Genomic DNA, 27,671 nt, shown 5'->3' with positions numbered 1-27,671 from the left:
CTTGAAACCCAAGTGGCATAATCATTAATGAAGATAACATATTGATAGCCATTCATAGGTTTTACCAGTTGACATAAAAGAACCTTGGCTGTTTCCTCAAATAGTGCTTAAGTAATGAGCATAGGTTTCAGAGGACTTTTGAACCCAGGACTCAGTGCCATCTTGTGACATTCTGGACAAGCTACACAGAAGTTCTCAGTGTCTTGTGTTAAACCATGTCAGTAAAATGCAGATAAGATTCTTTGTATAAAATCTTTTTATTTCCCTTTTTTGTGAAAACAGATGCAGTAAAATGTAACAATATTAATAGACAGGTAGTAATATGACCAGAGAATACATTGCTGAATAATAAAACATAAATGCAAAACAGTAAGAACTATTTACACATATGATAAAATTCCATCATTGATTGTATATACCAACTTCAAGCTAGAATATGTTCAAAAAGGGATTTCCAAAATTCTGTAACTGAGTGTGGGATTTCTCAGTGTAGGTTAAATATTTGTGAGCTAGTAGGTGTTTGGTAGCTAATTGTTTGAAACCCTCCCACGTGAGTGATGCTCTATCCTTCAAATGTAATGTATTTAAGTAAAGAAATTAGTGTCATTAGTATTTGTGTTTGTAGTTTAGTCAGGCCTGCGGGGATGATATGTAGGAGAGCTAGATTCCAAGGTAAGGTGGACTTTTCATAACCCTTTTTTCTAGCTGGACTCTGGCACCATAGCTTGTAGGTGCACTTGAAGCTCCAGAAGATGTGGAGTAGATCAGCCTTGTGATTCTCACAAAAGGAACAGAATGGAGAGGTGGTTGGGTATATTTTACTTCTAATGATTGGAGTGAGAAAGGCGTTATGAAGTATTATGATCTGTGTATATTTAAGTTTTTTAAGGGGAATAAGTTTGGAGGTAAGTTGGATCACTTGAGTTATTTGTTTGTGATTGAAGGATCAATTTCCTTCCAGTAACTAGAGTAAATAACTTCTTTTTGCGTTTTGATTCGTAGAATAAGTTTGTAGGAGTTAGATAGCATTTTTTTTTGTTTGAGAATAGGAGGTTCCATATTGTTTTACAAGTTTGAATGTCATTTGTGTTGATATCAGGATTGTCTGTGATGTATTGGCTAAAGTCTCGAATTTGCCTTAAAATTATTGTATAGCTTTTAGGGAGCTTAAATTGGGTTCTCATTTCAGTGATAGTATTGTTTTTGAAGGGAAATATATCAGAGATGGTTAGTTTCTTGAGGAGGGGATAATTGTTTAGGTTAATCATGTTGTTATTCATTTTGAGATTGGGGTAAAGGTTGGTAGGTTGTAGGGAAGTCCATGCATAATCTAGGATTAATGATCTGAACATCCTTTGTATGATAGTGATTTTAATGCCGTTTTAATGACGGTGTATTTTAAGATTTTTTTAATTTTCGTTATAAAGAAAAGGGAGGGCTCTGGGGTTTATGGATAGTGTTTTGATATAGTTGTATAGTAAAACAAAAACAAAAAACAGGAGCAGAGGCAAGGTGTCAGTCCAAAAACACGTTTAATCTACTTTAAGCGCTTTTCGTCAGCTATGTCCGCTGACTTCCTCAGAAACTGTCACCTTGCCTCCACTCCTGTTTTTTGTTTTTGTTTTACTAGTTACTTGCCTGTTGTTTCATAGTTGTGTAGTAGTAGTTTGACCCAGGCTGGAGACCATTGTTGTGGTGAAGCGGTGTGGTCGGCTATTGTTATTAGTCTATTACAGTTTATGATATCATAGCAGAGTTTAAAGTCCGGCAGCCCTAACCCTCCATAGTCTTTATGGTATGTCAATTTAGTATATCCGATTCTGACTGATTGGGGACCCATATACATTTGGAAATGGTGGAGTGAATTGTTTTGAAGAGTTTTAGGTTGATATTGGTATTGGAAGCATTAAATATATATAGAAATCTGGGTAGAAGATTCATTTTGATTGTGGCTGATTTAGCCAGGAATGGAAGTTGAAATTTTGTCCATCTGCCCATATCATGTATGTTTGACCAGAGATTAATAATGTTATTTGTATATGATTGTTTAGGATCTTGGTGGAAGGATATTCCTAGATATTTTAATGAATGGTTAGTTTTAATACCAGCTGCTAAGGAGTATGTGGTAAGCTGATAGAGGGAGTTAATAGGGAAGATATTTGTTTTCTTTAGGTTTAGTTTGTAATTCGAGAAAGCTGAAAAGGTGTCTATTGCGGATAGTAGTTTCTGGAGGTCTGAATTAGGTAGTGAGTAGAAAAGATTTAGATCATCGGCGAAAGCCGCTAGGGTAATTTTAGTGTTAAAGATATTGGGGATATGGTGGAAAGGTTTGTGAGAAATGAGGAGAAAAAGAGGTTCAATGTATAAGTTAAAAAGATAGGGTAATATAGGACATCCTTGTCTGGCACCATTCTCGATGTCAATTCGAGAAGAGTCCGGCAGTATTCTCAATGTCAATTTGAGAAGATTGGTGTTTATTAATTTGTAAGTAAGTATGAGCCTTGGAGTATAGTGTTTTGATAGCTTGTATGTAGTTATTGGATATGTTAGAGAGGCAGGATATTGAGCAAAACGTTTACACTTTGTCTATCAAATGCTTTTGAGGCATCAATAGCTAAAGTGTAGATTGGAGTATGTGTATGGGTAGAGCAATTGATCATGGTGTCCAGGGTAAGGGTATGATCAAAGGTTTGTCTGTGTATTATAAAACCTGATTGTTCAGGGGAAATAATGTTTGGAATGATTGATTTAATTCTGTTTGCTAGTATTGATCCAATTATTTTCATATCAAGATTTATTAGGGCTATAGGTCTATAGTTCGGGGGGGGGGGTTTGAGGTCGGAGTTTGGTTTAGGTATGAGAATACTTTTGGATGCATTTAGATGTGTATCACTTACACCATTGGAAGTAATGTGATTAAATAGATGGAGAAGAAAGAGAGAGGATTTTTGTGGGAAAGCTTTGTAGAATTCAGCCATAAGACCATCTGGACCTGGTGATTTATTGGATTTGAGTTTGTTGATTGTCATAATAATTTCTTGCTGGGAGATCGGGGAAGTTAAAATTTTTTGTTGATCTGGACTGATTTGGGGAAAATTTAATTGGGTTAAGAAGGCATCTAGTCCTGTTTATTATGAGAGATGTTTGATGGACTGTAGGATTTTGTGTATATACTTTCAAAGATACATATGATATCTTGAGTAGTGTGATAGAGTTTATCTTGGTAGATAAGTTCTGTTATGTTCGGGGAGGGTTTGTTTTGGTTAATAAGCCTCACCAGGAATTTAGATGGCATGTAAGCCCATTCAGAGTATTTCGCTAAACTTTTAATTTCTTGGTATGTTAGGTTTTCAGCATTGAGATCATATAGCTTTTGTTGGAGTTGTGTTATTTGAGTTTCAATTTTTTGTTTAAAGGATGATTGGTGTTGGAATTCAAGCTTAATGATTTGATTTTTAAGATTAGCTTCCTCATGGAGGTTTTTTTGTTATAATATGAACCTGTACTTATAAAGGTACCTCTAATTATGGATTTAACAGAGGCCCAGTATATGTCCATAGGTAGGTGATTATAGAGTAAATTGTCTAAAGCCTGGTCCAGGATGGCATCTACTTCTTGAAGAATTTCTTTTTTCCTAAAATGCAGATAAGATTCTAGCTTAGGTTTTGTCCATCTCAAAGCGTTCTCCCAAAATATCATAGTGTGCAGGTTGCATTTCAAGTATTCATAAATATTTTGGAACTGATACTTGGTATAGTACTTGTCTTTATTTACCCTGTCTAGCAAATCATTCTTCAACTCAAAATACAGATATGGGATGGGATTAATTTGTCCATCGTCTCTCACTTTTCTGGCAATATTTTCCCTGGTCCTGCTTAATGTGTCACCATCCTGTTGTGCTTACTTAAAAATTTGACTTCGTAGATCAAAATTTCTATTTCTTGCAAGTGACATATGGCAGATGTACACACTCATTCTGGCACTGAGCAGCATATTTCTCTTGCCCATTCCCATTGTGACCTTCACCATAGATGTCTTAACCATGGAATGAAGGGACATTGTCAGTGCAGAACACTCCAAGGAGCATGAACACAACATGATTCCACACTACAGATAAAGGCATTGGAGTTGAGGGTATTTTTTTTGTTTTACCCTTGCTGTTCAAGACAGTTTCCCATGGAGTGCTTCTGCCAGTCACTTGGACAGCATGGCACTGGCATAGTAGATAAACAGGGAGGAACCAGATCCTTAACTCTCTGCCAGGTGGCCTGTATTGGAATGGGCTGTGTTGTCAAGCCACTTTCTAAGAGAGGAGCATATTCTATGTTGCCCATTTCTCAAGTGGAAAGCCTCAGTTGTTGTTTTCTGATGCAACAGAATAGTCCCTAAGCTTGTCAGCAGCATGGGCAATATTCCTGTAAGAGGGGAAGCCTTGCTGCAAGCTTTTTCCATCCTCAAACAACTCATCATGCAGCAGCTTCTTTTCCATTATCTCTGTTCCCAGGCATCAGCCAAGGGATGCTTGAGTCCAGAATTAGCCACCTGGACTATTTCATGCCTTTGTCTTCCTCTCATTAATCCCCAAGTTCATAAAGACAGTTAAAATCAACAGGTCCAAAAGTATTATTATTGTTCCCTTTTGGCTCCTGCTTCTTTTACCTCATGTTTTGGTGAAGTCTGTGTAGTTGACACCCTCCAGAACTCTACTGGGTTACAGTTTCAAAATGCTTCATCCAGATCTTCAGTCCCTAAAACCACATGGTTTCTCCACCTACGGTACTGGCCAGCAATGCTGCATAAATTCCCAGAGTCATCCAAATCTTTACCTCTGCCCAGAGGCAGAATGTGAGGAAAAATGTAAAAGGAAAATGACATATATTTCAGAATGAGCATCCTCAGGCTCTTTGTCAGCTCTTGTTCTTGTTTGCACATTCTAGTTATCAGATTCAGAAGTTTTTCATCAGTCAAAGTGCATCGTAGGCCATGTTTAACTTTCACCAAAGCTTTCATAATAGTTCATGTTCTGTAGTCCTATCTCACCTTCATTCTTGCATATGGGGGCTCTGACTCCGCCTATTTACAAGCTGGAAGACTTCTAGTTGGCGCATGGCTAGGTAGGTATCCCATGGTGCACCAATACAATCCCCAGATTTCGTTTGCCGCGTTGACGAGTTCGGATGTGCTTCTCTTTGGCTCTGGCTAAGTGTTCAAATTTATTCAAAATGTTTAGATATTTTTTCTGTTTTACCTTAATATAGCATTGTATAGTTATAGTTAGTGTAGTTGCAGTTAGAATAGTTAGTGTTTACTAGTGCGCCATTTGCGTGCAAATTCTTTAAGTACAGTTGGCCTTTTGGACGTTTAGTGCTTTGTATCCTGTGTGCCAGTTTTTGCTCGTTTAATTACTTGTTCATAATTTGATATTAGTAATTGTAGGCGCCTTTTGCGCTTAGGCTGTGTGTGTTGTTAAATAGTTATAGGTCATAACTTTTTGCGGATTTCTGCTTACTAATATATTTAGTGTTGCAAACAGAATGAGGTTCTGTTTATTTTGTGTAGTAATTTCTACATTTGAGACTTACTTCTTGTTGGATGTGTGCGGCTCTTTCAAACTTTTTCTGTCCCCCCTAGGTCTGTTTTAGTTAGAAGACTTAGTTTTCCCTCTTTCTTCCTGCCCTGGATAGGCCCGTTTAAGTTAGAGGACCTAGTCCTCGTGGTGTCTGTTTACCATTCCTGTAGGGCTAGGCCCGTTTAAGTTAGAGGACCTAGTCCTCCTTTTCTTCTTCGGTGTGTGTGTTTGTGTGTGAATTCAGCTTCTGTGAGAATGTCTAAGGAAAGCAAGGACCATAAGCCATCTGGCTTCAAATATACTCACAGAAGATGTCTATAACGGATGGCCACATTAATTGCGTTTACTGTCTTGAGGCCATCCACTTACACGAAATTTGCTTATTTTGCCACTCTTTTAGTGCTAGGGTGTTGCAAGAAAGGAAAAATAAGCTTATTCTAAAAGGTCTCCTAAAACCTTATTTTGAGGAAGATCTGGCTAGCTGTTCCTCCTCTGCCAGATCTCAGGGATCTAAAAAGGAAAAGTCTATGTCCTCTAAGAGGCCTTCCCCGGCACCGGCTGGTGTCTCAGAGCCTCCTCTTAAAATTACTAAACCTGACAAATTTACTGTCTCCAACTCCACAGAGTTCGAAGCTGATTGAGAGTTGTACTACTGTGATTACAGGGTCGGCGCCAAGTAGCTCTGAGCCGACCGCTGAGAGGATTCAACAGAGCCGGTCTTTGGAACCATTACCGGTCTCCCCTACATTGAAATCATCAATACTGAAGAGATCCCGTTCTCCTACTCTGTCCTCCAGGTCTTCCAGGGGTTTATCGGAAGAAGATATGGAGAGGGTAGTGCTGAGACTTTTGAAGTTGTCTACCTTACCGAAATTGTTGTTGGCTCCGACCCAGTTGGTTCTGGAGCCATTTGAGTCCATTATGCCCCTTCAGAGATTCCTCCTCCAAGCCATGCTGGCCTTTCGGAGCTGGAGTGTTTGGTACCACTGGTGGAACCATCGGTTCCAGCTCCCCCTGTGGTTGTTTCAGAACCGAGTCCTACTCCAACACTCTCGGTGCTGTCCGTGGTGTCTAGGAGCCGAAGCTCACTGGTCGGCCCCGACAGGGACGCCTGGAACCGAACCTCCCTCTTGGCACTTCAGCGAGGGTGAGTTCAGATCCTACGTCTATCTTGGAGCCAGTAGCTCTGGAACCGATGGCATCCCCGGCCTCTTCGGAGCTGAGGAGGTCTTCAGAGCCGGAGAGGTCAGCATTCGAGATGATGAGGAGTGTGCTATCCTGATCGTCAGCTCCTACCAGGGGTACCGACACTCTTCCCCCTAGGGCACCTACTTCTGTCTCAGCTCCTACTCCCTCCTTGGACAGCAGAGACCCACAGCCTCAGGAGCCACCAGCTGGTGGCCCCCACTCTTCCGAGACCTCCCCGGAATATCCTTCCGAGGTACCCTCACGGAAGAGAACATGTAATAAGAAGCATGTAGACTCCCAGGATGAGTCTCTGACCTCCAACACTGACCTCGAGGAGTCAGAAGGGTCCCCCAAGTCATCCCTTGATGATGTCTCCTTTATAGACATCCTGGAAATCCTTAAGCAGAGGTGCGGCTGGCCCACTGTCACCCCTTCTAATGAGGAGTCAGTGTACCTGAAGGCTTTCGGGTCTCAGCCTTCAGCCTCTTGGTTGTCTCCACCTTTTGACGAACTGATGGAGCTAGTTAGTCGGAAGGTATGGGATACTCCTGATGCTGTGGAGCCAGTCCCCAGGAGACCAAATAAGTTTCTTTCTGCACCCGAGAAAAGGAATTTTTATCTAAAGGTGTTCCCATAGATGCCATGGTGGTGGCGGCGGCCACTAAGAAAGAGCTAGCGGAGACGACTTCTGTTTATCTACCGAATAAGGAGTCTCGAACGATGGACAGATATGGGAAGTGTATCTTCTCTTCAGCTGCATTCACTCTTAGATCGCTGAACTACTTTACACACTTCACAAGGCTTCAGAGAGATCTCCTTAAGGAGTTAGGAGATTCTCTAAAAGGTACATATACTGAGGGAGTCCCTGACAAGGTGTCTGTCCAGTTGTCAAACCTTGAACTCTATTGTCAACTCGTCCATGAGGCTTATTTTGTATGCAGCCGATGGAGCGAGTAGAGCAGCGTGTTCAGGAATTTCCTTAAGATGTCATTCCTGGATGCATTTGAGTAATTTAGCGGAACCGTTCAAGTCTACCTAAACCAATGCCCCCTTCGACGGTCCCTCATTGTTTGGACCCAAGGTAAAGGACAGTCTCACCCGGTGCGAGCAAGAAGGGAAAACACTCTCTGCCCTGGGAGTACGTTTTACTGTCCCCTCTAGACTATGTCCTAAGGGTCAGAGGGGTGGTAAAATGTGGTTCAAGAAGTCCCAGAGGTGTTTCCAAGATGCACAGGTTGACTCCTCCTTCAGAGGCAGAGGAGGAGGAGGAAATGGTAGACATCGCCCTAGAGGCAGTAGCGGACCACAAAACCAAGGAGGTCGCAATTCGTTTTGGGGCCGGCCTTACCAGCGCTCCTCATGTGGGGCCCGACTATGCTTCTCTGGAGCTGGGCGGGGGTCACATTTCTTTGTATCCAGAAGCCTGGCTAAGTATCACTCAAGACAAATGGGTACAAAGAATTATTACCAGAGGTTATGTTATACACTTTTCCCTTCCACCTTATGTTCCCAAGAGGATCCCGGATGTTCCACCCAATCACAGGGATCAGGCAACTGTGGAGGTCAACAAGTTGCTAACAAAAAGAGTCATCCAAACCGTCCCAGCAGACCAAATAGGATCTGGAACTTACTGCAGATTCTTTTTAGTGCCAAAACGTACAGGGGAGACTGGAGGCCCATCTTGGACCTCAGCAGATTGAACGAATCAGTAAAGAAGGACAAGTTCCGGATGGCAACACTGCAGTCTATACTCCAACTGTTAGGGAAAGACAATTGGATGTGCTCAATAGATCTCCAAGAAGCTTACTACCACATAAAAATGGACAATGCGTTGTGGAGTCATTTACGCTTCTGGCTGGGAGCCAGTCATTATCAGTTTCTTGCTCTGCCCTTTGGTCTCACCACAGCCCCCAGGGTGTTCAAGTGTATGGCAGTAGTGACAGCTCACCTGAGATGTCGAGGATTCCAGGTGTTTCTGTATCTAGACGACTGGCTCTTGACCGTCCCCACCAGGCATCTACTTCTTCAGACCAGGGACACTACCATACAACTTTGTGCCCAGTTGGGGATTTCTATAAATTGGGAAAAATCTGCCTTATTGCCCTTTCAATCTGTGAATTTTATAGGCGCAGAGTTAGACACAGTAAACATGTTCGTTCGTCTTCCTGTAGAAAGAGCACAGAATCTGGTTCTTCAAATTCAACATCTTCTTCCCTTACGAAAGGTCAAGGCCAAGTCTATTCTGCAGCTTCTAGGGACCATGGCTTCCACCATTTTACTAGTACCACTAGCCAAACTACACATGAGGATTCTTCAGTGGCTGCTGCCGTCCCAGTGGTCCTTTCAGCACCTACCATTATCTCATCACATACTGCTGACAGACTCTTGCAAGAAGGACCTCATTTGGTGGACTCTACCCAATCAGTTAACCACGGGCACTTCATTTGTTCCTCAACAACCCGTTGCCAATGTGACCACGGAAGCCTCACAGATGGGGGTGGGGGGGGCATTATCTAGGCAGGACTGTCCAAGGCAAATGGAAAGATCACGAGGCTCATCTGCATATCAGTGTTCTAGAGATGAGGGCGGTGCAAGCACTTCACGACCTTCTGCTTCTGGGGACGATTGCGATACAATCAGACAACATGTCGGTAGTATGCTATATCAACAAACAGGGCAGAACCAGATCATACCCACTATGTCGAGAGGCCATTAGAGTTTGGAAATGGGCGATATCTTTCCAGTGTTTTCTGGTGGCAATGCACATTGCAGGGACAACCAACGGTGTTAGCTGACAAGCTCAGCCGGGCAATCTTGATGCCTCACCAGTGGTCTCTGAAACAGGAAATAGCGGAGCAGATTTTCCACAGATGGGGACAGCCTTGCTGCAATCTCTTTGCCAGCCTGATCGATGCCAAATGCAGCAGCTATTTCTCCCTCATCTCCCCTCCGGGGGAGTCCCCCAGAGACGCTCTTGCTCACAATTGGCACTTGGGTCTCCTTTATGCTTTTCCTCCCTTTCCTCTCATACCCAAGGTTATTCAGAAAGCGAAACGACTGGGAAGCAAACTGATCATCATTGCTCCTTACTGGCCTCATCAGGTATGGTTCCTCTTTCTCAGGCCTCTTTTCCTAGACGATCCTTGGATTCTGGACCCAGTACCAGATCTCTTGACACACATGTCAGGCTCGCTTCATCCCGCTTTACACACCCTCAGTTTGACAGCTTGGCTGCTCCAGTTTGAGCCCTAGACTTTTCACCCTCTGTGACTCGTATACTAACATCCTGTCATAAAACATCCAATAGGAGATTATATTCCAGCAAATGGAGGAGATTCTCTATCTGGACTGAGAAAAAGAATGTTGACCCTTATACCGCCTCCATTCCAGTGGTTTTGGAATTCCTGTCGGTAGTTTTCCACCAGGGATCTGCAGCTGCCACTATCAGGGTTCCATTGACAGCGATTTCTAATTTTCATCTAGGCATACAAGACTCTAATCTGATGCAACATAGGCTGTGCAAAACCTTCCTCAAAGGTGCCACTTTATTAAGACCCCCATTTCAAGAACCTGTTGCTTCCTGGGATTTAAATTTTGTGCTATCCAAGTTGACGTACCCACCCTTTGAGCCTTCTCATCCATCGCCTTTGAAATTTTTGTCTAGGAAGACTTTGTTTTTGGTGGCTATCACATCTGCTAGACGGGTCTCAGAGTTGCAAGCATTATCTGTAAAAACCCCCTTATCTGATTTTTTACAAAGACAGTATCTCTTTGTACTAATCCTTCCTTCCTTTGTCCCCAAGGTCTGTTCCCATAACACTTTGAACCAGTCCATAGAACTTCCAGTGTTCTTTCTAAACCACTCCCAACGCAGCAGAATACAGGTTTCATCAGTTGGATGTCCATAGGCAATTATGTTTTTATTTGCACAGGACGAAGGAATTCAGGAAATCACATCAGTTATTTATTTCCTTCTCCGAATCCAGGTCAGGTTTACCAGTTTCTAACGTGACCCTCTCAAATTGGCTTTCTAGCTGTGTAGCTTACATTTACACCTCTGAGGGTAGACCTTTACCTTTCAAAATCAAGGCTCATTGTACTAGATCCCAGTCTACCTCTGCAGCCTTTCAGGCCAGGGTTCCACTTGATAATATTTGTGCAGCAGCAACTTGGGCTACCCCTCACACATTTATTACTCATTACAAATTGGATCTAACCTCCAGGGGTAGAGCATCCTTTGGTTCCACGGTACTCAGGAGTATTTTTCCTTGAGCCACCCAAGAATAAGGTGCTAGGGACGCTGTCCCATATGTAAGAATGAAGGTGAGATAGGACTACAGAACATAAAGAATTTATGTACTCATCATAACATTCCATGTTTGTAGTCCATCTCGCCCTTCATTCTTACAAACCCACCCTTCTATCCCCATCCTGGAAGTACCTGGAGACAGATAAAAGATTGTTATCTTTCACTGGAGACCTTTTATTATGGGCTTCTTTCTGTATTTTGTTCTTATGTCTATTTGTTTTAGTTAGCAGCAAACAAGATCTGGGGATTGTACTGGTGCACCATGGGATACCTACCTAGCCACGAGCCAACTAGAAGTCTTCCAGCTTGTAAATAGGCCGAGTCGGAGCCGAGGAACTGCTCCAATCCCATATGTAAGAATGAAGGGCAAGATGGACTACAAACATGGAACATTATGGTGAGTACATAACTTCTTTTTTGGTTCTCTTAAGTAGCGTAGTACCTTTCGTAGAGCTGTCTTTTTTACTAGGCTTCTGTTAGAGATTACTTCCTCCATTGAGTCCACATTTTGCACTCCTGAGTATAACTTTGCCTCTGTCTGAACCAACACCAATGTTAAAACTAAAAGTCATATCTTGGAAAACCCTATTTTTGGTGGCAGTTGCACCAGCTAGGTAGGTATCCAAACTGCATACATTGACTCCCTCCCACCTGATTTTTCATAAGGGTTGGGAAGCATTTCACTCTACCTCATTCTTTATGGCAGGGTGGCTACAGTGACTCATTTAAATCAGTCCATCAGTCTTTTTTTCCAGAGTATTCCAATAGAGTATCTTATCTAGGTATCCACATACAGCATGGGACTAAGCAATTTGGAAAAGACTATCACCTCTTCATTCTAGTTATATAAAGCTAAACTGACAATAACAAGATAGCTTACTAATGACATTATATTTTGTTAGGAAGCCAGCTAATGTACTTTTCCTTTTTTCCAAAAGCTCATTCGTCCATAGCTATAAGTACTTCTAAGATAATCTGCATGAACATTTTGATAAACAACATCCCTGAAGCTTAAGTTTCCCTGCCTAATTTCACAAGACAGTACGAGTGTCCGGGGAACTGGTCTTTAAACTGCAGGAGATTCTTTCTTGTACACCCAAGAGGCTATGCGTGTGACTCCTCTGGCCTAAAGGTTAAAAATTATAGACTGGATCATCTTAGATATGAAAGGTGTATACTTACCGTAACAGTAGAGTGAGATGTTCCAAGCTCGCCCCCTTTAACAAACCCATCCACCTTCCCCCTTAAACATTGAGATGAGGCCTGTAAAAATCTCCCACATGAGGAATACAGGCTTTTTATTAGGCCATTGGTGATCCCTGGAGCTGTGTACCAAGGAAGTCAGAAAGGCATTGTGGGAGGATGGTACATGTTAGAGCACAGGAATGTTTCACTTGCTGAGCTGATTAGCCTGTGGATAAGTCCTTGAGATTAAAGATGATTAATTCATATTGTCTAGGCATATTATTATAGTACATGAGTTACTTTTGTTTATGGTAAGAACACTTCTTTATGTGTAGTTCCTTTAAAAATTCCTCTCATATTCAAGACTGACAAAGCTTTTGGAGAAAGGGAGCCATTTGTCACACTTTTAGTAACAAAATGCTGTCATCATGTAAAGTCTTTTTGGAATGTTATGTTCTAGGTACTGTGGTCATATTGACTAATGTTGATGTGATATGCTGACCTCATGTAAAAATGGGAAAGGGGCGCTGAAGACTATCTGTTAAAGAATGAAAATATTCTGTAGTTGGGAAGCTATAATATCATTTATTTTTTAAATTCTGTAGTATGGTATTTGCTTCAGATTTACTGTGACATCTGTGCTTGAGAGAGTGAGAGAGGCTGGGATGTCAGTGGTCTGTGTGGGGGCTGAGGGTATTGAACATTTCATGGGATTGCTGTTTACTTATAGGGTGGCTGTTATGTTGGTCACAACTATTTTTATGAACAGAAGCAGTTAAGGAAAAAGTTGAGAAACTGAGATGGATGACCTGTAGATGAGAGAGTTTCTATACTGTCAGTATTTCTAGGTAAGTAGGTTGTTGAGATATTTTAGAAGAGCAGGACATGTAATTAATTAGCTATTTGGCAAGAAGTACGTTTCTTTTTTTTTAGCCTAGAAAAGTCTGTCTTCTGCCTGTAGATTGTTGTTTTACTAAAATCCCTACTGGGAAAAGGTGTTGGTAGTTGAGCTGAAAAATTACTCGAGTATCTGTGATACTTTGCATTTTGCTGATCAGCACCTAAACATCAAGCTGAGTGACTTCAGTTAAACAGGCCCAAGGAAGTCTCCACATGTGTTGTGTCGAAAACTGCTTTATAAGAGGCTCTGCGGTGCAGTATGTCCAGCTACCTACATACGAAATGGACAGTCAAGATGCAGCAAGAAAGGAGGCTATGCAGCAAAAATCAGTAGCTGTTCAATGGACTTGGAGGTGTGGTCAGGGTAGAATGTAAAATGCACCATGCTGTGTGCTAGAACCCTTCGGGTGTGTGTGTGTGTGTGTGTGTGTGTGTGTGTGTGTGTAGAGGTGTCTTTGCATCTGTTTCAAGTTTGTGGTATGCCTAGGGGAAAGCAGTAGAAATTGCAATAAAAATGCAAATTTTCATTATGCTGTGAGGTGATATATCTGTTGACTGGTCTGAAACTAATATAATAGTATTGTACGCATCACAAGTTTTCTTTCCACTTGACATATTACAGAAAAATACAACAAAACAGGGTAAATACATCTCTAATGCTGCACAGGATTTGCTCAAGTTGTCTTTTAATCTAGTTTTAATTTTTACCGTTGTAAAGTCCATCTTAAGGAAATCAGAAGAGAATTCTAGCCTACAGACTGTTTCCTGAGTACTGTTCACTTAGGTGCATGTAAAACTGATAAACTATCATTTGCTGTTTTAATAACAAGAGCCATGCCTAGAAGTTGTTCACTGCTATTGAGTTACAGTAGTGTAGTTACTTGTCAAGTACATTTTGCCTCTGTTATGACAGATTGATTTTTCAGAAATGCCTTACATTTTTGGAACATGCAAATGTAAGGTGGATAATTTGCTCTTCAGCTGCTGTTCTGGATTTACAATTGAAGCATTCTCTCTTTCTCTTGAGGAGGCCTGTTTCTTCAGATGCGGGGAAAGTTTGAGCAGTAAAGGGATGACTTATCTTACCAACTCCCTATTTGACTATCGAAGCCCAGAAAATAATGGTGTTCGTGCAGAATTTATTTTGGATGCAGCACATCACAAGGTCAGAAAATGTTCTTAACTGTCTTTTTTTCCTTAACCTTTCTTGTACATCTGCTTCTCAGAAGAAGTAAACTATGTAAACCTGTTAAGAACATACTCATCTTATACTGCTCACACAGAAATTCTTCCAATCTAATACAGAAAATTGGATTTATTGTTTGTTTTTCAGGCCTTGCTTATTTTTATTGAAATACCTGATTCAGTCTGTTAAGGTAAATGGTCATTTTCATTTGTTGCCCCAGTCATTTGACAAGCTTGTCAGTAAATCGATTTATTTGTGCTGTAACATTACAATTAGCATTAAAGACAAATTGAAATGCTTATTTTCTTTTGTATGTTGTGGCTGCTTTTTTAGACCAAGTCAACTCAAGAAGAAGAAGAATCGCCGCTCACCAGTTGAGGAGGGTCTCCAGCATCACACACCCTTGCCCCTCTCTAGTGCCTTATAAGTTTTTCAAGATCACAGTACCAACTACTCCAGCTCAGGGGTACTGATTGTGTGGAGGTGGAGTGAAATGGAATGGCGTTTGCCAAATTTACTGTGGTTTGGAGAACCACTATCAAAGACTGTTAAATTTTTGATGCAGGCATGCTTGGCCGTGACCGAGAGCTTTTAGGTTCTCCACTAAGAGACCAGTTTATTTTCAGTGAGCCTATTAGGATCCGTCCAGATTTCACTCCTTTGTCCAGTAGTTTGATAGGGTTGGGGCTTTAGTCTTGCCTGTTCCAGCTGTTAAAGAGGATGAAGTGGTCTATCTTATTGTAAAATCTTCAACTTGTGTATGCAGTGCATATCGTTCAGGTTAGTTACCCTCCATGGATTCATGTCATTGCTGCCATAGGGCATTTGAATAATGCTGCTGCATTGGATGGATGACATTTAGTACATCAGTGTGTGTATGGTTCACACAGGAGGTTCCTGTAGTTTGCTTTAGATGGACGTCATTTTCTCTACATTGTGCTGCATTTAAACTTTCTTCACCACCCAGAGTATTTACAAAAATGTTTGAAGCATGTTAAGAGAAGGACTTCCATATTTTTCCATATGTGGACAGCTGACTCCTGATGACCCAGTCTAGGGACTCCCTGTATGCACCATTCTAGTGGCTACTCCCATGGCTGCAGTCCATAGGGTTGGCCCTAAATTAAGGTATCTCTGTCTTCTTTACAGAAAATTATTTGGGCAGGTACAGAACTGAGCACTCTTCAGTGCCAGCCATTACTGACCTGAGAGATGACCCCATAAGGCAGCACTGGCATCCTGGGTAGGATGTAAAGCAGAATCTAAACCTGATTCTGATGTTGTCTGAGCTTAATGTTTGCCATGATCTTTGTGGTATCACTCACATGCTTGAGGATGTGGTGCTGCATTGAACTTTGAGAAGTCCATTGCTGTGAAGCTCCCACATGTTCACTGATGATCTAGGTTAAAATCTTTGTTGCTGTTCTCAGGGCAGTACACATTAACTCTTTGTGGGACTTTTTGCAGCTAACCAACAGAGATTTTGTGACTGATGCTTTTATTGCCTGGTCTGGAGTCTACTTCACCTCTCACACGATACAGGAGATGTGTTCCGCTGGAGGAGGAGATCCACATAGGTTGAAGAGCCTTCTGTCTCTGAAAGCATTGGAGGTGAAGGTGTTTCTTCTTTTTTGGTCATACAGCCGGTCCATTTTGTAATGTTTTAAAAAGTAAGGTTGCACAACATCATTCCTATTATGTAGGGTAATTGTGCTCATTTGGCAATTACTGTAAGCAAGGGTGATTCCTCTTGCAACAGTTCTCATCCTAAGGAGGACCAGAGTGTACTTGCCTGGAGCTGCAGGCTCAAGAATCGTGTTTGGTGTGGGTAATCTGAAAGTGGGTCTCTGGAGATCAACCTCTTCATCACTTAAAAGAACATAGATCTCCCCCAATTTTGTTCTGTGCAGCTGGTCAAGGGGGAGATGGTTTTGGATGTATTTCCATTTTGTCTTATGAGTGATTCCATTATGTGTTTCTTCCATTCTCATTAACTGATTGATGTACTGCAAAGTTCAGGGGAAAAAGTCTAAAACACATCCTCTTCACTTTGTGATGACCAAGAAGAGCATAGTCTCAGGCACTTAGAATTTAGCATTACAGGAAACTCTCTTGGTCTACACCTAGTGCAACAGCAAGCTCCACCTCACAGCCTAGTCACTGATTTTAACCTCCTGCTGGGGTCTCAAAAGTTGTTCAAGCTGCTAGGAAAGATTCCACTTGCCAGGATTATGCCTGTTTGTGAAAATAGGTCTTTAGCTGAGAAGTACCTCGTATTAGCTCAGTCTGCCAGTTTGCCATTGATCTTACCCTAGATGCCCGCGTCAATTGGGCTTCAGTTAATGCTTATTCATGATATATGTGTCAGCTGTTTTTGCTCAGCATGACCTTTAGAGGGCAGTATTTTACCCCGGCTGATAAAACTGTACCTTAAAGGACTGCTGCATTGCTGCCCTCATTCGAGGAACACCTCCCACACTATGATTTAAACTTCAGTATTGACTGCTTTGCCTGTTCTTCACTAACTCAGCAGTATTAATTTGTCTCTTAGAAAATATTGTGCTAGTTGATTACTTTTGCTCACAGGACCTTGAAGGCTTTAGGCCTTCAATAGTAGGGGACCATATTAAACAGTTAAGTCTTTTGTAATGAGCTGGTACTCCTTAGAATGACCCAGTATTTCTTCCAGAATATGGTTTTCAGATTGTCATCGACCAGTGCGTTCATCTCACAGTTTTCTGTGCTGGTGCACAAGCCAAAAGAAGGAGAGATTTTTACAGGCCGAATGTGCACCATCAAGTTTAGGATTACATGCAATGTTTTGTGCTTTTAAGCAGAAACCTCTCATTTTCTTCAGGGAGGGAAACTGGTCATAGTTTCTAAATAGTTAATTTCTAAGTGGATTACCAATTACATTATCTTTTACCATTAGGTAAGTAACCTCCTGACAAGGGAATGTTGTGGTTAGCATCCAGCCCAATGGTTGACTGGCTGTTTTTTGTTCATTTCAAGAATGCCTGTATTGCATATATGTACAGTGTGGCACATCAGTGTCTGGAGCACATGGTCACTAAACATTTCTGTAGCAATTGCAACTCTCAACACTGTGGCTTCCTTTACTGCTTTTGGATCTCAAGATCCAGCTTTCTCAGCCTTGGTACTTGAGTAATGGTATTGTTTTGGATTTAGCCCTTCCACATGACTCATCAGGAAGGGTACTTGATGGATGAAACATAAATATGTTATTTATTTCTTTGCATCTCTTTTTGGCTCCACATAGCTAACCATTAGCTGCTCCTTGGCCCCTCCTCATTCTGCAGGTCTGTTGTATCTGCCTTAGCTGCCACCTTGTATCCAAGGCTTTATGCTTAAAGCTAACAAAATAGTAGAATACAGTAAACTGAGAAGACAAATGTTTGCAATGATGCATAAATCCTTTCTTTGAATATTGCCTGCCTTCCACCACCACCACCCCCCAAAAAAAAAAAAAAAGTTTGTCGACCTTTTTTAGGTCCTTCTAGTGTTACATTGGGATGAAAGCAAAGGCATAATTGGTAGTCTTCTGTTTCAAGTGGCTGCTGTCTTACATACATGCAACATACATCCTCACACCATCCCAAAAAGGCAGTCACCATTTGTGTACCTATCTGGTGTCATGCTGGGAAAAACCTAAAAGAACAAATAGAATACAGCAACATATTTCAACCTGCATATGTATATATAAACAGAATCTTCCTTACCCCTACTCTAAAAAAGATAGCTACCTGTGTGTGTCTGATGTTTGATTGTGAGCACAGTTAAAAAAATATCACAGTAATTTAGTCCAGCTTGTTGCTCCTAATCAGTACACTTCCCTTACACAAGATAATAGTAACTTTCTCTGCACACCTGTTAGAAAAGGAAAATAAATAGTGACCACATTGTCCCCAGCCCCAAAACAAGCTATAACAACCTTCTGTGTACACCTCTGAGGTTTGATTGTGAGGATAATTCAAGAAATAAAGATCACGGAATTCCCAGCCCCCACACAAGCAATAGCAACCTTCTTAGCACACACTGAGCATGGTCCGTTTTAGAGTAGCTGAATACCAGTAGGACTGTGCAAGTTGAGGGTAGAGACCATAAGTATATCCATGTCAGAATTCATTTATTCACTTTAGGTTGTGATGGCTGCCAGGCCCTTATATGCTCTGAGGTTCTGGATGATCTGTGATGTTTTTTTTATGCTTTTTATTTTTGAAAGGTGATGACTTCCTCACTGCATTGTTTTTTGCTTTTACTCAGAAGAGTTGTTCATATGCCTGATATTATTGCATGTGTTCACAGACAGAAACTGCTGATTATTTTACACACATACATGCTACCCCTGACAAGCCAGGTCTGTTGCAAGATTTGTATAGACAGACACAGACACACACACTTTTACATACACTAACATACTACAACCCCTCCCACAAAAAGCATAAGCTATTACAATACTAGTTTTATGATGATTTCAGCATTTAAAAATGTGTGGCATTACTATTGCCAAATCAGACAGGTGACTATTTATCAATGATCAAAAAACAGCAAGGCAAGTCGCTTCTAATCACAGTAGCCTCTGCGTGCATCAGTTGCAACCTTCTTGCTGACTGTGTACACCTCAGATTGTGTCTAATTGTGGTAAAGTAGTAATGGTCACAGTAATTCAAGTTTACTTCATACAAACACCCAGTAATCACAGTAAAGTCTTCTATCTTACTTTACACAAATGTAGATTTCCCTTGCAAATCCAGATTAGTGACTGTTTAAACTGAGCAAATGACAAGAGGTTAAGTTACTTTCATCTGCAGACAACTTTCATCCACCCAGCAGTTATAGCCATCTCTGTGTATGCCTCAGATGCCAAATTGTGGTAAAATTATTGCAGTGTAATGCATATTCACTAAATTCCATACAAACAACCACATAATTCCACACAATCAGCCACATATTAAAGTATTCCAGCTTACTGCAAACAAATCACAGTCCTCCAGATATAGTAAGCAAACAGCAGAAGTTAATCCTTCTCAAATCACAGATGGCAGACTCTCATAGTAAATAAACAATTCTGTTTTCAAAATTTGGAACAGATGGGCAAAATTTGGCACACTTACTGTCAGCTTTGCTTTTTACAGCATGGGTAGTCACATCCTGACTGCAAAAAGTTACTTTGATTTATTGATATGATTCAGTACTATTTACCATGGATATTTGTAACATAAGTATTTAAGAAGTGCTGTATAACAGACCCTTTCAGTGAGGAACAGATCATGTACTCTTTAAGACTCAAACGGAGGTGCATTCCTCCTTAACTGCATTTCTTTGTTCAAGAATTATAGACAAAGACAAAAATAAATGATGGGGACAAAGTCCCCAAATCAGTAACAACATGAATTTATTTACTAAGTGAAAAAGCAGTGAGTTTTGCATCAGCATACATTTCATAAACAACACAAAGCATGCAACTCTTGTGTCTGGCATAATTGACTGTAATCCTCACTGTTTTGCCAGAAAATCAAAAACGTTGTGAGGGACAAGGCAAATATGAAGAAAATCAGCTGAGTTATATTATCTGATTTCCTGCCAGTATTTTTAAAACATGAAAAAAAATCAGTAGAGTTAAGTTATCTGGTGCCATGTCTGTGTTTATAAAAGTTAATGTATGTAATCAGGGAATGATATTTTTTGACATACATCATTTAACTGATTTATGGCTTAATCCTAATCGAGGTTATAGAGTTATCCTTTTAAAGAAAGGAAAAGCTTATAAGGAGAGAATTAACAATCTTTTGTTTTCCTTTTATCCCGACCCAACAGCTGCTTTTTTTGGGCTGACACATAGTCATGGATGATCAGGCCACCCCCCCCCCCTTAGCCAGTGATATCATGAGTAACTAGTGTCTACACTTGTGTGTGCATATATACATGTATTCACTTTTCAAATGTGAATGTTAAACTTTTTGCTGAATTGTGTGAGGTAGATTTTAGAGATCTAAGTTTTCCAGGAACTTCTTTCTGTTAAACAGACTAAAATCTGAAATGGACATTTTATGCTGCCAGTGCAGAAAAAGGTGGTGTTACTGGTCTTAAGTCAGGATTTTGATGAAAACAAAATTGTGAAGTATTTATGTTGGGGGAGTGGGACTTGTGTTGTCCTTTCTGAAAAATCAAAAAATCCAAGTTTAACATTTTCAGTAAAGTACTTTTTTTTTGTAAGTCAAAGGTAGTTGGATTGTTATGTGTTTTTATTATTTTTATTTGTCCTTTTGTTGACTGGGTTAGCCCCACTAGCCTTGTAGCCTCTTTCCTTGGAGACCGAGACCCCAAGTGGTATTTATACTACTAGGGGAAATTTAGCCAAGGCATTGTGGAACTTGCCCTACTCTTTTCTTAGAGGATGAATTAATACACATAAGTTACTCCCATTCCTAGCATGAAAGCAGCTGGATGGAGTGGTGTACAGTGACAAAAGGTAGTGTTACTGCAGGAATTGAGGAGATGGCTGAGGTGTTGGTCGATGGTGTGGCAGAATCTGGTGTCATGGAGAGTGTTGCTGAAATCACTGCTTGTGCGGGATGTACAAATGGGCAGCATTTAGACACTTGTAATGATGCACTATTATTCAAGAAATTTTGATTATGGAGGTGTGTGATGGAAGTTTGGATGATACGATGCTTAATTGGAATCATTGAACAGGGACATCCTGGTTGAGGACTCAGTAGTGTCATGAGCCGATATTACAGAGAAAGTTTTTTTTTTCAGAAGGGAAAGTACAGAAATACTAAGGAATTGTGCAAAAAAACTGAATTTGTGACTGGGGATCTACAAAAACATATTCTGACATTGTTGGGGAAGAGGGTCAAAGAGCACAATCAAGCTATGTGGAAAAAGAAAAGACATACAGTTAGGATTAAATCGAAAATTGATGCAATAGTTGACAGATATGTGTTGGACAAAACTGTGTTGCCATTGGGGTTTTCAGCTGGTGGCATAAGATCTTTCGCACATTTGAGAAAAACAATTTTGCAATCTTACATTCAAAACAGATACGTTGGACAGATTTATGTTGTGATGAAAAATATTTTTCCTTGGAATTCATTTATTTTTTTCAGGTTAAAAATCCGTAATGAAAAAGGCTTTAGGTGTAATGGTATGGCTGAAAGTTATAGAAAATGTATGTGTTGAAATTGTGTGAAAAGTTTTAAAAAGCAAAAAGAGAGAGAGTTGAAAGAAATTTTAGGAATGGTGGGTGGGAAGTGGAATCTGTTTTGAAAGGTGAAAACTGATTCTGTTCATTTGAGGGGAACTATGAAGTATGTAGGCCAGCCAAAGACGTTTGTTTGTGTGGGCTTACCCCATTTTATTAGTAACTGTCATTAGATACAATGGGGAGAAGGTCATACCATGAATAAGTGTGAAATGAAGTGTAGAGTATATAAAAAAGATGGTCATTTTTGGTTCATTTGTGAAGAATATGTACATAATATGGAGGAGGAAGGTAGAGATGATGTAGAAGGGGGGTGAAGTACTTTCATCAGTTGAAGCAAGTTTAGAACAGAAAAAAGTATCTTATATTCATAAAAATAATATAGGGAATGTAGACATAGAGAACAAATGTGCATTATTAGATAGTTAAACTGAAGAAGATGAAAGTGTAGATGCTAATAAAAAGGTTTCTATAGGACAGAGAGTGAGTTTAAGGAGAAGGGAAATTAAGAATAGGCAAGGAATTATTTAAAGTAGTGTATTTTAATGTAAATAGTCTATTGAATAGCATAAAGAGATTACATATATGAGAGTGCTGTGTGAAGTTAAAGATAGATATTTGTGTCTTCAGGATGTCAAGTTTATTAGTTATTTTGATAAGGTTGAAGTGGAAAAGATCTGGGGTGGGACATTTGTGTGGCATGTAGGACAGGAAGTATGTACAAGAGTATTTTTTGTATTTAATGACGAGAACATTTTGGATGTGACAGTGATAAAAGCTGGGAAAGGGTTGATTGTAGATGTACAGTTATGATAAATTTCTGTACAAGATTAATATGAATCTATGCTGGTACTAAAATTGGAGAGAGAAAAGGTATTTGAAGAAGTAAGCATGTCATTGATAATATGAATATTATTATGATAGGGTATTGTAATTGTGATTTTTGAGAAAGAAAAGAATTGAAATGAAAATGGATGAGGCAATGAAATGTGGAGGTTTAATGAAATGGGATTTGAGTCACTGGACATATAAAAGAAGAAGACAGTTAACAGAAATTGATTATTTTTATGTCAAGACAGGTAAAAGAAACTGAGAAGTGGTACTTGATCATATTGCAGTATGGATAGAAGGAGGGCATAATTGTGAAGGTATTAAGGTAGGAAGAGGTGTTAAAAAGTTTATTAATAGCGAGCATTTAAATGAAGGATTTCCATTATGATATGATCTTTTAGCTTTAAAATTTTCTTTTGAAAATTGGTCCAAGAGGTGGTTGATATTGCAAAAAAGTATGAAAAGGTGTTTAAAGGTAGAGAATGGGTTGAGAAAGAGGGAACATAATGAATTTTTTAAATGTTGCGTTGGAACCTAATGAGGAATGTTTTATGAATAGAGTTCGTTTAAGCAAAAATGTTTTATTACAAGATAGAAGGGAAGAAGTATCTCCTTTTTAGGGAAAGCTATAAAGGAAGAAAATGTAAGTGAAATTAAGGATGTGGACAGATTGCTAAACATCAGGAAGGTATCATGTGAGTGATTCAAAATAATATAAGTAGGTGTAAGAGAAATTTGGAAGGTGAAATGATTTGTACAGTATGACAATTGAAAAGGTTAGTAGAGGTGGAGGAATTAGATCTTGCACTTAAATTGGTGAAAGAAAAATCATTGTGGCAGTCTAGATGAGTTAGGGTATGTTTTTATAAAAAGTAGGCAAGCATGGCAAAAGGAAGTATTTGTAAAAATGTTGAATTAATTAGAAAATTGTTAGAAAGTTTGTTTTTTATGTAGAGAGGTATGTCAGTGGGTGATCAGATTTATTTGGAAAAAAAGAGAGGAAAGAACTGATAATATTTTAAATAATTTAGATTATCAGATTTTATGAAAATTATGCAAATGCAGTCTAGTAGAGTTTGGGGTAAAGTATTGAGTTTAGGAATCCTGCGGAATAGTAAAGATGTGTTATTAATTGTGAAAGAAAGTGGATGATATGCTATATAGTGTGAAGGAGGTTAAAATGATGGTGGGAGACCGACAAGGGTTTTGGCAATAAGTTATATTCAGTTGTGGAAAATAATTTAGCAATATGGTATTCAAAGAAAAATTTTTGAAGCCATTAAATCTGCTTATGACTAGAATTTTATATATTTATTAATGCGTGGATTAGTGAAGAAATGAAGTTAAAATGTGGAGTGAGACAAGGTTGTCTGATGAAAAATATTTTGTTTTCCTTAGTGATTAACGTGGTAGGAGGGGAGCTTGAGTATTATATGAAGAAAGTATAATATAGAATATAAGATGCAGGCAATTAGGATTCCTGTTTTTATTGTTTTATGCAGATGATGTTGCAATGATCACAGAAAATTATATATGAAGGAAGTGCTCCTTTATTTAATTGAATTATTGAACCATGGATTGGTTTAGTATTAAGTAAATAAAAAGTAAAGGATTGTGAGACATTGTGAGGATAGAAGGTATTTATTTTCTAGAAATGTAATTAAATTGTTAGGAATGAAATTTGGAAAAGTTGAGTGTATTCTGAAAGAGTGGAATGAGTTAGTATAAATGTTAAAAATATGTATGTTTTGAGATAATTTAAAATGTCTTTTAGGAAAAAGGTTTACTTGCTTAACTCTGATGATAGGACATGAGACATATTTAGCTATGATTGCAACGAAGGAAGGAAAGGAAACTTTACAGACTTTTTTTCAGGAATATATGAGGATCTAGGATGAATCCGGCTTAAAGAGGTATTTTGTATTTGAGTTGGGATACAGGAGAGTTGGGTTTAACACATTCTATTATTTTCTGCATCTTTATATTTATATCAGATTCTAAGGAAAAGAAAATTAGGTAATGAATATTTGGTAGGGAAAATCATATAAGATTAAGTATTATGAATTTTGGGAAAAGTTAGAAAGTAAACGAAGAAATTGATAAATGTGTAAACTAAAAATTATCAAGAAAAAATAGTATTATGGAAATTGAATTTAGAAAAATTGCGGATAATAGAATGCGGTACAAGTCTGTTGTTAGGTTAAGATATGTAGTTAATCCTTTGGGGGAGAGCTTAAAACAGAAATAGTGCAAGTTATTCAGAGAAGGAAGTATGCATTTAAAGTGTAGTAGTATGTCTAGATTTCTGTGCAGATTGTTTATAAATAAATTTCTGATAAAGAGAGAGAAAATATAAGTCACTTTCAGGTAGACTATATAAATTTTGAAACCAAGTAGAAACAGTGAGTCATGTTTTTTGTAGAGTTTAATAAGGTTTAAAAGTTATGGGAGGTTGTTATGTGTAGAAGATTTAATAAGAAATATTAATACAATAGAATATGTTGATGTGGACATGTTATATGGCTGATATGAAATGAATATGAAGAATGAACATAAATATTGATACAAAGATTTATAATTTGGAGTATTTGGAATACTTGAGAGAATGAGTTGTTTTTTATAAGGTTTGGAATGTACAGACAATTTGGAAAATAATTAGATTCTGCTTATGGGAAAAAGTGGTGGACATGTATGAAATGTGTTAACTGATGGTTGTTGTGTAGATAAGGTTTATTTATTCATTTACTTATTTCATTAATTTATAAATGTATTGAGTGAATTAGGTAATATATTTTTAAATGTAAATGTGATTGTGTGGATATGTAAATAAAGAACCCCTACTCTTTTCACTAGGTGCCATGGGATCTTTTACATCCATGTGAGCTACCCCCATCTCAAGCAGATATGGCCCCAGTTTAATGTCTCTTCCAAAGGATGGCATACTCAGGAGTGCAGCACTCCCCCTATTTCTGCATTGCAGTGTCAGTAATCGATCTACCTAGCTTGGGAATAGAACCCACAGCCTTCTCCACCAAAGGTAATTGTGCATTCAATGGTACTGAAATGGCCAATTTTGCTTGGACCTCAAAAGGTATGTAAATCAAATTTGAGCCACCTATGTGTCATCTAATTTTAGGGTATAGATTCAATGTTGTCTGTTTTCATCCGATTCAACATCTGGAATGCTTGGCACCGAATTTGAAGATTCCATGGTTCCAGGGCTCTGACTCCTTCCCTACCTGTAATTCCCTGAACTCCAGTCCAATACCTCAGATCTCATTTGCTGCTTGAAGATATGTTCTTAAGGGCTCTTGTATCCTTTGATTCCTAAAAAGAAAAAACTCTTTACCTTATTCCTCCTCTGCCGGGAAACTTGTCTCCCTCTAGTCTTAGCATTTAGAACTTAGATACAGATTTAAGATAGTGTTTGGTACTTAATAGTATGTCTTTAATAGCTAACATTTCCCTTAGAGATAGACTTAAGATAGTGTGTTTTAATGCTTTCTACTGTTCATAGAGAATTGGTGAATTAAGATTTTGTGAAGACTGTTTGCCTTAGTATTTTATAGTGTTTACTGTGTTTTTCTTCAATACAGTTTGTTTTCAACATGGCTGAATCTCAAGCTTTCAAGAAATGCTGTGAATGTGGGGACAAATTGCCCGTCGGGATCTTAACACTTTGTGTTTATTGCCTGGACACTCCCCATTTGGACTCAGAATGTTCTTTGTGTCCTTTGTTTCAGTGCTAGAGCCTTACAAGCTTGCTGTGACAAAATTGGTGGCGAGGAGTCTCCTCCCTCCACAGACGCACACTACTACTACTGGGCGTTCCTCTTCAGCCTTCCTTACTAAGAAGCAAGTTAAGGCTAGTTCTTCTGATAAGTCCCCAGACAAGGAGAAATAGAAAGAAAAAAGCATAAAGAGAAAGAAAAGGACAAATCTATTTCTGTATCTAAATGATCTTCGACTCCATCAGTTCCAGTCGGACTCTTGCCTAAGATCCAAATAGCATCTCTGTCCCTTTCATCCTTCCCTCAGCCATGGTTTTCACTGGAACCAGTGAGCCCCAGGTTACACACACTGATTTTGCAAGAGAAGAGATGTACCAGATCTTCCTCAGTAGCTTCATCTACCCGATCATCTTGCAGCTTGACAGAGTACAATGTTGACAGGATGTTGAGAAAATTCTTGAAGATGCAGATTCAACTTGGGGTTTTGTCAGTACCATCCCAAGGGAATGGACCAACAATTGGCTACCCTGCCCCTCCACATTTTGCACCTGTCGCAGTCCATCTTTTGGCTCTCACAATTTTGGATCCAACCCATCCCAAAATGCTTCATTCTGTGCTGGTCAGTCCTTCAACTTTGCTGACAATTTTCCTGTCTCTCTCAACTCTAATACCCCCAGATCAGGAAGCGACTCGTAGCTGAACTGTTGATGCTGGCCTCCAGGGAGAGGGTTCAACCCTGATGTTATTGGATCCATCTCTTCTTTTGGGGGCATCAACACTAGACAGCTCGAATCTGAGGTCTGCTTCAGGGCTGAGAATGCTAGGGTTTGAGGTTTGTGTTTCTTCTTTGGATCTGAAGAGATCCTCTGTTCCAGTGGAAACTTTATCCTTTGAGTTTGCTGAAAGGGTTTTGTGTTTACCCAAAGAAAGAGCACTTACTTGGAGCTTGGTTCCACCCAATCCCCAACTAGATCCTGTGACATCATCTTCCTCTCATCCTGCTTGACTGGGACAGTTGGTACTACAGGCTTTTGGAACTACTTGCTAGGTCAGCTCGTAGTCTAATTTTGAACCATCTGTCTCCCCAACAGAATCAGTTCACAAGCAATAGATGTGCAAGCTGAAGCACATAGACTCCTCTGCATAGTCTTTTATGGAGAATACAGATTTGGATGAAGTTGAGGGTTCATCCAGGTCTTCCTCAGAGGATGTCACCTTTGGTGAAATTCTTGAACTCATGAAACAGAGAGGGTGTGGTCCCCTGAAGATTTCTCTCCAAAGGAATTTCTGGAAGCCTTTGTTTCCAGCTCAACATCATCCTGGGTGGTACCATCCGTTGATCTGCTTGTTGACCTTATGGCAGAACGGGCTTGGAAGGACCCCGACATGGTGATGCCCATCCCCAAGAACCAGACAGAATTTTAGCAGCTCCCAAAGACCAGAACCATTAGAGTAATGGTCCTCCAGTGGATGCCATGGTTGTAGCAACAGTCACATAAAAGGAATTGTCCAAGGAGAGTTCCTCTGTCCATCCCCCTAATAGA

The 27,671-nt window shown here is 39.6% G+C and overlaps 1 protein-coding gene across 1 annotated transcript in view; it reads left to right on the top strand.

Annotated features, from left to right (window-relative positions):
• The window catches only part of VPS13B (vacuolar protein sorting 13 homolog B), a 5,424,989-nt gene that overhangs the window by 878,135 nt on the left and 4,519,183 nt on the right, over window positions 1-27,671 (top strand). Inside the window, exon 11 of the mRNA XM_044065647.1 lies at window positions 14,179-14,316. Within this exon, the coding sequence (XP_043921582.1) occupies window positions 14,179-14,316 (138 nt within the window). The remainder of the gene's footprint in view (window positions 1-14,178; window positions 14,317-27,671) is intronic.

The sequence above is a fragment of the Protopterus annectens genome, chromosome 3.part0, assembly GCF_019279795.1.
Source record: "Protopterus annectens isolate FY-2018-M chromosome 3.part0, PAN1.0, whole genome shotgun sequence".
NCBI lineage: Eukaryota > Metazoa > Chordata > Ceratodontiformes > Protopteridae > Protopterus > Protopterus annectens.
Note: the sequence above shows the minus strand (reverse complement) of the source record. Positions and strands in the feature narration are given on the sequence as shown.